At 41.2% G+C, this 14,439-nt stretch overlaps 1 protein-coding gene across 2 annotated transcripts; it reads right to left on the bottom strand.

Moving 5' to 3' along the window:
- Positions 1-162: 162 nt before the first annotated feature.
- On the bottom strand, positions 163-14,296 carry lrig2 (leucine-rich repeats and immunoglobulin-like domains 2). 2 transcript variants are annotated; one of them, XM_069691165.1, is made up of 18 exons: positions 13,650-14,295; positions 12,950-13,024; positions 12,399-12,533; positions 11,742-11,885; positions 11,424-11,567; positions 11,065-11,208; positions 10,601-10,744; positions 9,206-9,286; positions 8,691-8,762; positions 8,417-8,485; positions 7,102-7,265; positions 6,423-6,734; positions 5,953-6,234; positions 5,149-5,589; positions 4,867-5,019; positions 3,826-3,966; positions 2,151-2,411; positions 163-2,017 (listed from the first exon to the last, which is right to left on the bottom strand). In XM_069691165.1, the coding sequence occupies exons 1-18, from the start codon at positions 13,835-13,837 to the stop codon at positions 1,785-1,787; spliced, it is 3,183 nt and encodes a 1,060-aa protein (XP_069547266.1). In that variant the 5' UTR covers positions 13,838-14,295; the 3' UTR covers positions 163-1,784. The 2 variants fall into 2 exon arrangements, with proteins under 2 accessions (XP_069547266.1, XP_069547267.1); XM_069691166.1 differs by having other exon boundaries at positions 1,924-2,017; positions 2,251-2,411; positions 13,650-14,296.
- Between the last annotated feature and the right edge of the window lie 143 nt (positions 14,297-14,439).

Below are 14,439 nucleotides of genomic sequence, written 5' to 3'. Positions count from 1 at the left end.
TGAGTACTTAAAAAAATAAAAAATAAAAAAATAAAATAAAATATATATAATAAAATAAAAATAAAAACTAGGACAGGATTATGTGGCAACTTACTGAGCCGACTGGTGTATTTGTCTAAAATAGTGGCAGATAAATGTACTTTTTTTTTATATATATATATATATATAGTCAGCAAATATGAGGCACAAACAAAGCCAATCACATTTGATTTGAGCAACTCTGAAGTGCAATAATCAACCAGGATATTGTTTTTCAGGACAACTCATGAAACAGGTTGATGAGTTTCATCTTCAAACCTCAAACCGGTGTAACAGCTGACTATTGGAAACAGTGGAATTTGCTGAAGCCAGCAGCTGTTTGATGGCAGTCTTTCACTTTAACAAGGAAAACAGCCAATTATTATTATTTTTTTTTAAAGTTAATCTTGTTTCATGGCCCACCATGTATACATTTGTGGATAATGCTGAGACTTTAAGGATGAAAATGAATAAGCTTAATGTTTTTTTTTAAGTTACTGCAGATTAACATCTCCAACCTCTCTGTAAATGGACTTGCCGGACATGGAATTTAATAGCTAACTAGCATTATGTACACATACATACATGTATAAAATAATACAATACATTCTTATTTTTCACAGTCCCAAGTGAAAACCAAGGCTTAATCAATATTTATGGAAGGATGGTGAACTTTTTGAGATTAAACTGTGAAGACAAATCCTCTCATTGTCAAAAGGCCTTCATGCAGCACGATAAAGTTTGCCACCATTAAATTAAGTGCCTGTAACATAATCAGTGCATAATGTATATAAATCATGACGTTGCCCGATCAAGGTTACTGAGAATGCTTATTAAAAAGGCCATCCATTAGACAACCATAAGAAAGTAGCCAGCAAAAACTGTGATTGTCTCATGTGCAAAACAACTGTACGCTTTCTCCCCAAACTGCTCGTCATTATGAAGGCATACAAATTATTGAATGAACAACTGCGTTTTATATAGGACAAAAAACAAGAACAGATAAAGATAATATAGGATATATTCATATATATTCATAATATACACCACATTTTGGTGTCACTGTCTCTGGGATTTGCATAACAGGATACCATAGCATAGTTTTGAGTCAGTCAGAATGGCTGTGGGAATGTAGGCGGTGTGCCTTCGAGGGTCTTCCTATTATTATCATCAACCAAAAAAACTGCTGGTCAGGGAACAACTACCGCCCCCTGTTTAACCCCCTACTCCCCCACTTGGGAAGAGGTGCTTGGTGAATTCTTCTAAAGTCATGTAGGCTGCTCCACCAGGTGTCTGTTGCGGGAGTGATGAGACAACACTGCCAGTGTGAGGTCAACTGGCACAATATTACAGTCCCACGGCGGCGGCAGCGACGGAGGAGAGAGCAGTCCTGGCGTTCTCTCGTGGCAGCATCTGACATGGCTCTTTAAAGCATACATTCATAGTTTTCTCCAGTACGAGAACAAAGAGGAATGGAGGATGTGGGAGAGAACGATCCTGCAGAGGTGGAGGTGTCAAGGAGGAGGCCACTTTAATCACCGCTCCATTTATCCAGTCCGACGGAGCGGGTGTTTCTACAGCAGGGAACGTTAGCATGTCCTCTTGAGTGAAAGGGGGAATGTAAACATACAAGAGAGCATCTTTGGCAGAGTGTGAGGAGTCTCTTTGGAGGTAGTGGGCGGAGGGTGGTGGTGGTGGTGGTGGTGGGAATGAGGGGGCTGCAGCAACAGAGAGTCTGAGGCCAAATGTGGCCAGAGTGTAAAGACCTATGTGGGGGCTGGATGTGCCTGAGGGTTAGTCCTATGAGAGGCACTTCTGTGGTCCTGGGTGCACTGGCTGGGGAAACAGTCCACCTCCACCTCACTCTGTTCCGCCGCCCCGTCGGCAGCAGAAGTCAGAGCAGGTGTCCTGTGTACAGTCATTGGGAACTGGGAAGCTCCCGGCTGGGGTTTTGAGGACAGATCTTCTCCTTCTCTCCAGAAAGACCTGCTCAGGGAATCTGTGAAGACAGTAAAAGACAACCGTGAAGACTTAATGAGTTGCCCAAAAACTGCTCCGAGGGTTGGACGTGAGAGTTTGCACCTTGACTACAAAGGTCGACATCTTGCTTTAGGAGGTAAAACTAGTCTCACCATTAGAGTAGTGCTCTGGGGGAGTGTGGCTGCTCAGCCTTTTGTCGTGTGATGTGAGAAACACAGACGAGTCCTGCTTCCTAATGAGGTTTTCCAGTACCGTGTCCTGGTGCTGGCCGAGGCCGTCCTTCGGCCCCGTTAGAGTCTTGTCCAGTGGATCGTCCTCCCCCAGGTAGGCATAGGGGCAGTACTCGCGTGTCCGAGAGTAGATGTTGGCATTGTCGTAGCAGTCAGAGCAGATGACCAGTGGGCCCGCACCACCTGGAGAGGAAGAACAAGTGTCTTTGTAGGCGTTACTTTGCATACGTTTACTGTTCTTCAAGCCTTTTTAAGACCATAACTCTTTATGGAGATTTGGTCAGTGGGATGTAGGCTGTGGTGTTGGAAGAGTCCCTAAAGCTCAAAATCAAATCAGTTACTGATGATTCTTTTCCCAACTATCACCATACATATTTCTGTAAATCTAAAATGTGAAACGCATTACAAGCTGGATTGATAAATCGCAGGATTTACATTTTTTTTCATAACATGAAATTGCATATCAAATTTCAAATCAAATTTTCTGGGTTTTACACCGTGGGAGACCTGCATATAGATTTGAAAACGTCATCATTTTACTTCCCTGCTGCTCTTTTCTTTTGTGCTTTTGTTATTTTCAAATTGTTTTAATAATAAAGTTTCATTAAATTACAAATATATATGAAAAGATCTTCAACACTTTGATCTAAAAACACCTACATATTTAATGAACAAGTTGAAAGACCTTTTTGAAAGGCTTAGATGCAACTTTCAAAATCCCTGACATGAAAAAAACATCCTGGCAAAACACAAAGTAGAAAAATCTAATCAACTTAAATTACTGCTTCATGGTTTTATGCCTCCACCACCCAATCAAGTTGGAGTTTACCACCATATCTGTTCAGACTCATAATATACGGTATGTTGTGACGACTTTGATTGTTATTATCTCAAATGTAATTTCCTTTATGTCGTACCAAATCACAACACAAGTGATCTTCATGGTAAAATAGGAAAAGAGCGAAGCCCTTTCAGCAGAAGCGTTATAACATTTGCTGCAACATCCGTCAAATATGAATGTTCCTGCAAAGAAGATACAAATTCAACAAGTTGATGCTTCACGCACATCTTCGACCCTGCAGCACAGAAGATCTTTACAATCAAGCTCCGCGTCAACAATTCATACATTTAGTATCCAACCGAATGTGAAATATGGTCACAATCTCCCCTTCTGTTCCTGAGTTATGGTGTGAAATAACGACCAGAAAAGTGTTTTTGCAGAACATTACGAGGACATATTAAAGGCGACCTTTTGGATATAAAACGTCATTGCTTCATTATTTTTTTTTTATCCTATTCGCCATGTGTGTGAAATTGTTTCATAACCGGAGTAAGAATTCTTGAGTTATGGCCACGAATGTGTTTTGTGGGGACACAAGAGACCTTTGACCCCCAAAATGTAATCAGTTCATTCATGAGTCCATGTGAACGTTTGTGCCACATTCAAAGAAATTCCCTCTAGATATTCCTGAGATGTGTCATTCATGAGAATGGAACTAACGGACAGATGTGCATGTGCAAGAACAGACAACCTGAAAACATAATGCCTCCGGGGGCATGAAAATCATATAATGGCCTGTTTGTCGATGACACTAACCAGTGGGGACTCCAGCTAGTCCCTCCCGAGGCTCCCCGGGGTGGAAGCTGCTACGGCCAGTGAACAGAGAGCCAACCCTGCAGTGCAGCACGCCATTCCCTTCAGTTTCCACCTCACTGCTCGTGTCTCCATAACACACACCTGGGACAAACATAATAATTAGTCATTGTCTAACTTCAGCAGGGGTCTGATGTGAAACACAAAAACAGAAACAAGAACCAAGAATGAAGGGCGTGGAAGTGTGTCTAAGAACCTTTGAACAGTGAGAAGCACATCACAGAAAATGTTATTTTATTCAGGGTATTTAAAATTGGATGTTTTTGTTCTTTTCTTGTGCCACCAGTGATTCATACAGAAGGCGGGACAGGTAGGAATGTATTCCTGTACGTTTGATTTTTTTTTTTCTAGTCTTGTCGTCTTTGTGATGTCAACATCACACGCTTTGTTTTTTTTGTCATCACAATGTTGACACCCCGACGCATCAGATAGAAACTCACAGGCATCCGATGTGGAAATAAATCAGTTTTTACTGGAGATTTGTTCATGTCTAATCAAAAGTTACAACACTGAAAACTAATGAATCAGTGACTTTCAGGGCAACACCATTATTGCCTTACGTTAAATTATTGGAACATCAAAGTGCCTTAAATATAATGGACAATACCGTATTAATCTTCATATAAACAATGAGGGGGACACTATAGGAACTTCTAATTGGGTTTGCAGCTGCAGGAGGCATTCATGTTTCTTGTTGATGCATATGGTGCCTTATATGTGCAGTTCACAGGTGATTACTGCAACAATCGTGTGAACTACTGCCAAAAAAAACCAAACTTGTTATATTAAGGTCATGACATAATTATCTTATGCTTATAAGCCAACACCTGAAACGCAGATATCACAAAATGATAGTCCTCATCTGACAAAAAAAAAAAAAAAAAGTAACAATAACAAACAATATCTGTGGCGCTGACACTAAAGTTTTGTCTTACCGTGTAAAACATATTGCATTCACTGTATCTCCAAAGGAAGATTACTCACCATCTGTTCCCTTATGGACGTATCCATTGGAGAGAGGAGGCACGAGCTGCTGGTGGCTGCCAGCCTCAGAATTACTGTAGCCTTCCTGAGGCTCTGACAAAGTACCCTGAGAGGACAGGTAGCTGGGGATATCTGCTGGCAAATTCATCTCATCTGTAAGAGAGATATTTGTTGTGTCTTATTATCCAAACAAAGTATCCACAGGCACATTTCACAGTTTCCAAACAGCGAATCCGACTGAGCAAAGCTTCAAATAAGGCATTTATTTTACCAGACACTGACCTGTGTTGGTGATACTGTAGTCCTCACTTTTCCTGCGCATGTGATAGATAACAATGACCCAGACCAGCGAGGTTCCAACCACACAGCAAACCACCACGATGACCACGATGCCCACGGTGGTCCAGCCGTCCTGGTCGTACCCCGTGCCGGTGTCGCAGTTTGGTGACGGTGACACGCTCAGGTAGATGTGGCCACGCTCTGTGCCCAGAGTATTGGACATGATGCAGGTGTATTTCCCCGCATCGGCCGGACCAGCATCTACTATGATTAGGAGTTGGTTGGCTGCAGCAAAGAAGTGGCGCTCGGTCAGAACCAGAGGCCCGTCGTCTTTGGTCCAGTTGAGACGTGGGGCGGGGCTGCCTCCGGCGATGCACTGGAGAACAGCAGTCTCACCGCGGGCCACTGTTCTGTCTTCCAGCGGCCGCATGAAGGATGGCGTTTCTAAAAGAAAAAAGAAGAAGAGTTACTTACTTTTGATTTCATAAGTGTTATTTATTGGAGTCATTGATTATATACCAGGGCATGTAGCTTAAAACAAGTCTCAAAAGCACATTATTTAATTAATTAGAGATGCTCCAGCCAGCTGGATTTAAACACTCTAAATGGTATAACAAGATATGCTTTTACATCGTCATTGCTTAAAACAGGCAAGGTAACAACACATAAACAAGAGCTTGTAACGAGCTTGTAGCGAGTGACAGATAATGAATGAGCCGCCAATTTGAGCGGAGTGACTCAGCTGAAATGACCTACTTGGAAAAAAATGTGTTTTAAAATAATACAGTAATCAGGTGGGTGACTCACCCAGGACAGTGAGAGTAGCGTTCGCCGACAGGCTGCCAGCCGCATTTTGAGCCGTGCAGCTGTACACTCCCATGTCTTCTGTCTTCACGTTAGCGATGAAAAAGATGTCATCATCTGGCATCACATGCATCCTGCGCTCTCGGGCAGCAGGGAAGTCAGTGCCGCCATCCTTCTGCCAAGCAATCTGGGGTGATGGATGGCCTTCAGCAGCACACTCCAGCCTGGCCATAGTCCCAGTCCGAATTGTCAGATCCATCGGAGTCTTAAGAAAAGAGGGAAGCTCTGAAAGATAGGTGGACAGAAAGTCAAGGAAACTATGAGCAATGAAACTGGAATCAAACCCCAGTAGCAAATGAATCTGAGGGTTTTACTACTCAGTAAAAAGACATCATTACTAAACAACTGAGCTGTGTAAAAGAAAAAAACATTCTTATATCTAAAATTCTATGAGCTGTATCAAACATCCTCACCATTGACAGTAAGCTTGGCCCTGTTGGAGTAGTTGGAGCCAAAGTAATTGGAGATCACACACTGGTAACGCCCCTCATCAGTGAAGTTGACATTGAGGAGATGCAGCACAGTGGAATAGATCAGCTCTCCTTCCTGATACCGCGCGTAGTTCTGCACTTCTGCATCATACAGCACCTCGCCGTCCTTCCGCCACGCTGTGGTCATTGGTGAATCACTGCTGCTGGACGCAATGCAGTTCAGAGTCACATTGTTCCCTCGCAGCGCCACAGATGTCTCTGGGTGAGTCGTGATCTGAGGCTTGGGGAAATCATCTGTGCAAGAGCGGGACAGACCGTGCAAATCAAAGTGAGAAAATTCCTTCAGGCCTCTCGGTTGAAATGTAAGATATTAGTTGGTTTTCTGTCTTCCACTATTCCAGCAGAGGAAGTGCAAACATGGTGATCAAATAACAATATTCTCCAAACTATTCCAGACTTTTTGTTGTTACTGTTTATAAAGTTCAAGTTTATAAAACCTGTGAATCATGGAGTAATGTACTGTACATGTCAGTGATTTCAAAACATCAAAAAAAATGCAAGCCATATCCTGGTTTACGCTAACAAGACATTATCCACTGCTGTCACTCGAGGGTATATCGGTCCAGACTGGGAACAATTAAAAAGACAGAATGAGACTGACCACAAACAAACTCTTCTGGCCTGATGGACAGGACATTGCGACCAAGTAGATTGGCAGGATGGGCGCAGATACCAGAGACAGCCTGCTGGAACTGGCTGTCTGTCAACCACGGGCCCAGCCACTGCATGTGACAGTCACACAGCAGGCTGCTCGTGTTCAGGACACTGAGAACAGAGAGGTAATTCAGCAGGCGTGAGATGAGTCATCGTAAAACTTATGTCGAAGGTGAACAAATGAATATGAATTTATGATTTCTAAGAATCGTCTTTGAACATTTCAGTGATTGTGCCTTTTAAAAATACGAAATTAATCACCGCGTAACTGAATCATTTAGAGGGCTGTTAACATAGCACATTAATTTTATAGCTATCTGACAACATAACAGTAAGTCCAGGGCTCAGTGAATAACTGACTGAATAGAGTAGATAAATTTTGTTATGCAGCTGTTTCAACGTGTGGTTTATCTTCCAAATAAAGTTTTATCGGTCTGAAGCCCACAAGGAAGTGTTATTGGTAAACCCTTCAATTTTTAGTTTATAAACCTTTTAGTCACCCAGAGTCAGCCGGATCACAGAGAAGGAAAGGAAAACTTTAAAAGGATCTAAATCATGGCGCGAAATTTGATTCATTGCTCTAAAAACACCTCCGGAGGTGTGTTTTAATAGTTTGTCCTAAAATACACTTCAATTACAAGGGTGTTGTTCTTCAAGTGAAGTCATCAAGGAAAGCCACTTTATCCACTCACCACGCAAATAGTGTTATATTCTATTAAGGCCGCAAGCCAATTACTAACAAGAGGATATGAGTACTGTCATAATACATTTTCTGAGTTTGACAGCAGCTGGGGCATTTTGTCAGCTACTGCTTGAGAGACTCCTAAAATGGGCCGATCAAAACCTTAAAAAGGCCAGACTTAACATTTCCGCTGCCTTTCCTCACACGCAGGAAACAGCTGTCCTAACTAAGTGGGTGCTGCTGCACCACTCAGAAGCTAAATCAGAAGACTGTTTGTCCAACTGACCCTAAAAAGCGTATGCTTTCTGTGAGACTATTTAATAACTCAGCAATTACACATGTTTGTTTTTTTAAGTCGGCACCAACTAAATGGAGTGAAAGTCGTAAAGTAGCGACAGTGAATCAAAAACTTCTCACCAGTTGCAATCTTCTTTCAGTTATAAAATGCAAATCCTGCCCCTCAATTGCTGTGTTTCTTAATCATTCTAATTCCTTTTTAATGAAGGCAACAATAATAAATCAATAGTGACACTGGAATAAGCTCAGCTGAGAGCTGTTGATTCATTTAGTCTCCACTCACAATACTTTGAGCTTCATATGGGACAACGCCTCAGGGTGTATCGACATGATGCCATTCTTGCTGAGATCCCTGAAGAGGGGACAGAAATATGGATTAGACACACCAACAATGTGATTTGACCAAAATGGCATTTCACAAGCAGAAGGCAACAACAACAGCACAGTGGTAATAAAAGCCCTCTGCTATCTTTAATCATTCTACAATAACAACGGATCCCACAGTGACACAAATATGACCGCGTAGAGAAAAATGATTGAGAAGAGGTTTTACTCACAGGTGCTCCAGCTCCTCCAGGCCCTCAAACGCTTTCTTTGTAATCGATTTAATCTTGTTCTGCTGTAGGATTCTGGAAAGTTTAAAAAAAAAAAAAAAAAGATTCACATGATGCTTAGTAAAACAGTTGCAGCCACAAAACTTGCTCCCGGGTCTTTTATTTTTATTACACACTGGAACCACTGTGTCAGCAGACTTTTTTCAAGACTAAATAAAAACATCTGACCGGCCTTTTGATGTGAGCTACAATAAACCTGAGGAACAAATGTGCAGCTAAATAAAACCTGTACATCAGAAACGTATATAAAGTACACTTAAGTGTCACATTATAAACACACATTTTTCATTCAAAATGTAGAAAAGACAAAAATCTCTAAAGCATTAACACATCATTTAAAATGCACTGGTTATATACGTCTAAATGCAAGATATTTACAAACCGCCATAAAATATATTAAAATTAAATCTATTAATATTGATATCAATCTATTCTATGTATAATCAAAGTGTCCTCACAGTGTATTCAGCTTCTTCATCCCTTCAAATATACCAATGGAGTCTTCAATGGCCCAGGAGATTTCATTATTGCGGATATCCCTGAAAAACAAAGAGACTCAAGTCAGATATTAAACATTATATAGACTGAACATCTGAAGACCTCAGAGAGGGCACATTATCTCTCATGTAGCAGCCAGCAGCAGTGACTCTTAGTCAGGAGACTAACAGTCTGAGACACCAAACCTCCACACTGTATCACAGTTCGCTGCCCCTGCAGTTCTGATGAGGGAAAATAATTGGCTCTGTTTAGTACCGAGACAGTTCATGGGTCCACTGGAAACCCAGAGAGGCCTTGTGTTTACAGGATGGGTCATGGGGCTCTTTTGTTTCTCTTTCCTCATGCTTGGCCACCTCTGAAAGAAATGTGGCACTCTCTGATTCCTCTCTCTCCCATGAAAGCTTCCGGATCGGTCAACATCCAAAATACGACCCTTTTTCTCATTGCAGCTCAGTGGCTTAAACGGAACTCTGTAACGCAGCAAATAATGAGTTCAGAGCTTCCCCCAACACTTCGTACCTCGCAGATAAATATTTGATGAAGACATACTTGCTTAATTAGGCTGATCTTCTGGATTTTCAAAGCTTTGGTTGCGATTTTATTGTGGTTCATACTGTAATCTAGTGCCGTTACTTATTGTAGCAGATAACTCATCAATTTAGCCTCAGGCTCAGCTTCAGTTTGTTCCATCTCTCACACAATATCACAACAACCCACTATGTTGTACAGTGTTCCACATGGATGACAAACATAGGTCCCTGCATCTCAAATAAGTCATTTGAAATACTGATCATCATTTCATATGCAGTCTTAATCCACCAGACTCTGCTGAATAGAAACCTTTCAGCTTCTCTCCAGGAGTCAGAATACACTTGCTTGCTTCTCAAATGAATTAGCATACCTGTTCAGTAGATTTTTCACATTTTAACTTTGAACTCAGCACACAGCAAATTGCAGGACAGAGAACACAAACCTGGGAGAGTCAAATTCTATGAAAAATACACACGGGGGAGGGGTTTGATTTTAAACTAAATGACTGAATGACGAGCAGGATTAACACGCAACAAAGATTATGTTAGAGGATGCAGTTATAAAGTTTTTGAAATGTCTAGTGTTTTCTCTAAACTACTGTGGATTACTTGGAAAAATGAACTCAGGACAGGACTAGAACTACACATGAAGAGTGAAACCAACTTAGACCTACTGTAGTCAGCAGCCTTTCACGAGAAAGCAGAATACAGAACCAAAAACAAGCCAGGACTTGGTTATGATTTGCACACTAAGCTTCATTACACTTCTTAAGTCTAACAGTTAACACGCATTTCAAACAGATCTCTTTGAAACATAGCACTTACAGGGTGCGCAGACTTGCCAGCCCACTGAACACTACCTCTCCCAAATGGCTGATGGAGTTTTCTCCCAGGTTCAGGCTCTCCAGGAGACCTAATCCTATGAAAGCTGTCTCCTCGAGTCGAGTCAGGTGATTGAAGGACAAGTCTCTGTGTGAAACAGACGCAAACATGAAAAACATCAGTTCAAACAATTTCCTCGTTTAACACCAGTCTTCTGTGATAATATAACTGCACACTCAAGGAAGAACCTTTGAAATGAAACAAATTCCCCAAAAATGAAAACATGTAAGTTCAGTACATCCACCGGAGGCTAGACATCACTGAATCAGCTCCAGCCACCCGTACAGCAGCCAAATAAGAGGAACTCTTCCAAGCACACAATGAGTTTCAAAGCCTGGGGCTGATAAAACGAAAGTGGGGTCCCTTAGCTACATGGGGATTTTTAGCTATAAAGCAAACACACTCACAGTTCCTCCAGTTTTTGGCAAAACTCCCAGGCATCTGGTCGGATGATTCCGACGGCATTCTGGCTGACCCGCAGGATACGCAGCATGCGCAGGCCATATAGCCAACCTTTGTTAACCTCGGTTAGGTTGTTGTGCTCGAGCTCTCTGGGGCAAAGATGGGAAAAAAATAACATGGTATTAACAAAAATAACTGTCATTACATAAACTCTTGTTATGACAAATCTGCCGGGATGGTGATGGCTAACAACAGTCGTCAACATTTACAGCCCCTTTATAGCTAATTTACATTTCTTTACTGCTCCACAATTGATGATGAAGACACTGCTGAACGAGACTTTAAAGGGTATAACTGTACTCACAATTCTTCAATGTTATTCAGTCCAAAAAAGGCTCCATCCATGAGCTTGGTGATGCCATTCCTCTGCATCTTCAGGGACTTCAGTGAGTCCATCCCCTTAAATGTCAGGCTGTCCACTATCTTGATCTTGTTGCGCTTCATTTCACTACAAAGAGAGTAAGCGTCACTTTTCTAAACAAAAAACAAACTCCCACAATAGAGCCCCAGGAATTTATTCAATTTGGCTTTACAGTAAATTGGCCCAACAAATTAACAGGAATTGCTACAGCAAAATTAAAATCAACAATTTTGCACCAGGGACACATCCTCAGATACTTACAGGAACTGAAGCTGTGGAAGTTTGAAGACTTTGGATGGCAGCACGGCTAATCTGTTTCTGTTCAGCCTCAGCATCAGGAGGGAGCTGGAGATGTTTTCAAAGCAGCCAGGCTCGAGGACGCTGATCTTGTTGTTACTCAAATTCCTATGAGATAAATAAGAAGAAACATTACAACCAAAATTAGGAGGGAGAAAAATGGTTGCTCTGTAGTTACACCTATTGTGAATGTGAACATTTGCAACACTGGCTGGTCTACAGCGAAATGCTTTTTGAGTAACAACTGATCAAAAAAAGTGTTTCAGTGCTCTGACGTGATACGCATACTTGAAACGTCTTGCACTATACAGTACAGGTTTAATCTAGTATGTGCCTTGTAATACTCATAACAGCCCTTCATACATCATCTTACTGTTACAATTTACCGGGTCCATTCATCCCTTTTATACTATTAGTTATGCTATAATTACAAACAAATTTTCTGTTATGAAATAAATCAGTTTACAATTATAGCATAAGTGCATGTGTCTTTGTAATTGCATTATGTACAGTATGTACTCCGGTGCTTTGAAGGTTTTTGTTTTATTACCTGACCTAACAGTTACTTCTGTGATGGAAAAAATGAAATGCAAATTATTTAAATGTGCAGTGCGTGCTTACAGATATTTCAGCTGCATGGACGGGAAGGATCCAATTTTAAGCTCAGTGATAGAGTTGGATGTCAGGTCCAGTGTCTCCAGGTAAACGTATGGTTGTAGTTGATGCATCAACAGCTCTGAGATCCGATTGTGGACTCTGAATTATAAGAAATATAATCAGGTATTATTCCAACAAGTTTGTCTTTGGTATACTCAAATCTCATTCATATAGGGAAGGACTTTTATCTGGTACTGTGATATCAGTATATCAAAACATTGTGAAGCACTTTTTCTTTTCTTTTTTACCAAATTTACAGAAAATGCATGTTTACATTTTTTTCTTTGGGAAAGCATGAATAGGAAATGCATCACATTAAATTATATGCGCTCTGATTCATAAACTCAAAACATGCAATCTTTTAAAATTCTTGATTTGAAGTGATCACAACTGACAACTGTACAGACAGAGAATGTCTGTGCTCACATTCGGAAATTCAAGGCTTATTTATTTTGTGCATTTGATTGAGTAGTTACAGCGAGGCAAGAAAACTGTGAAATGGATTTTGCACTTACAATGACAGCGAGGTAATGTTTGAGGAAACATCTCCAAGAAAGGGAAGAACAGTCAGCTCATTGTGATTCATGGTGCTGAAATAAAATTAACCATAACATTATTAACACATTATAACTGCTGCGGAAGGATTAAAGTAAGTGCATCAGTCAGAACATGGCTCACACTACTTCTTCCCTAAACATACCATAGAAATACTATGTACACTATACACACTTTCAGCTGATAGTTTATTAGGTACATATAGATCAAACTCCACACACTCCCAATAGAAGAGGCCAGCCACAAATGCTCCTATTATGAGACTAAAACAGTTGAAATAGTTGTAGAGAAGCGATGATTAACTTTATAATTTTGGAGGGTTTTTATATTGAAATTGAAACAGTTTACACATTTTCTTTCTAAATAAGTTGGAATGAAATGATCATTGTTTTCTGTGGTTGTCTTTATAATAAAATTTAAAAAAATAAATAAATAAACAATTACATCACAAACAGAAATCAAAGAAACGCATCGGGGTAAAATCTCATTAAGTGAGGGTCAGATGGCTAAAAAAAAAAAGCATGTTAATTTGCTTTCTTGATATATATATATATATATATATATATATATATATATAAAACATCCCTCGGTACAGCAACAAAAACAGAGCAGCGGATCAACGCTGGTAACCTAAATCCATTTATCCAGTCGTGCACTTACACTTGGGTTATCCCATCTGGGGGGTCCAGGGGGGCCGCGGACAGCCTTCTCCTGTTGCAGTCCAGAACATGAACCTCATCCAGTCCTCTCGAACACGAGCAAGCAGCGGGACAAGGCTCGCTGGCCCACGCACTCAAACTCAGCAACGCGAAGACAAGAGCCGAAGGAACGGTCCAACCTTCCGCCATTTTAAACGTCTTCCCTACTGAGAGGTAGCTACGTGGCTAGCTAACCTCGCTATAAACAAGGCGCGTTTGACTTTAAAACAATTACGCCGCTAAATAGTTCCTGCGATCTGATATCAGTCAAACGAACACATCATTGCGGGGTTGTTGTTGTTGTTGTTGTTTTTTTTTTTTTATAGCGCCACGATTCCAGGTGGAACCGTAAAATATAGTTTCTTCCAACTTGCGTGAGGCATCCCAGCAGATTTCTCCCCTTCTTCCCAGTGCTTGGGATTTCTTCCGCTCCAATCAGGACACCCTCCCGGAGCCGTCAGCCAGCTCTAAATACGCCACTTTTCACCAGGCGAGGTCCGTTGAAATCCGCTTTCGCCTACGCGAAATCAAACGATATGTTAATTTCGCTTAATCGGGACTGTCGGCCGCGAATTAAAATAATTTCCTCCTCTTTCTCTCCCGAAAGAACAACAAAGCGCCGTGACTGGATGACACAGGATACCTTAGGTCCCGCCCCTTTCTAGCATGTTTAAAGGGATCCTATTGGTTCATGCTTACGTCAGTCAGACTTTTGCACCCGTTTGATTGGACCGTCGTCCAACATGTTTTCA

Source organism: Brachyistius frenatus, unplaced genomic scaffold (assembly GCF_029030835.1).
Source record: "Brachyistius frenatus isolate BFR_SWC_R1_liver_20210118 unplaced genomic scaffold, ASM2903083v1 Contig_10, whole genome shotgun sequence".
Classification (NCBI taxonomy): domain Eukaryota; kingdom Metazoa; phylum Chordata; class Actinopteri; family Embiotocidae; genus Brachyistius; species Brachyistius frenatus.
The sequence above is the reverse complement of the archived record's forward strand: the minus strand, read 5'-3'. Positions and strand labels throughout refer to the sequence as shown.

Excerpts from the sequence above, each read along its gene's own strand:
- lrig2 (XM_069691165.1), bottom strand. The coding sequence starts at position 13,837 with ATGGCGGAAGGTTGGACCGTTCCTTCGGCTCTTGTCTTCGCGTTGCTG. Across the intron at positions 6,735-7,101 it reads GCCAGAAGAGTTTGTTTGTG|ATGATTTCCCCAAGCCTCAG; the intron begins GTCAGTCTCATT and ends GCTCTTGCACAG. Across the intron at positions 5,590-5,952 it reads CGCTACTCTCACTGTCCTGG|AAACGCCATCCTTCATGCGG; the intron begins GTGAGTCACCCA and ends TTTTTCTTTTAG.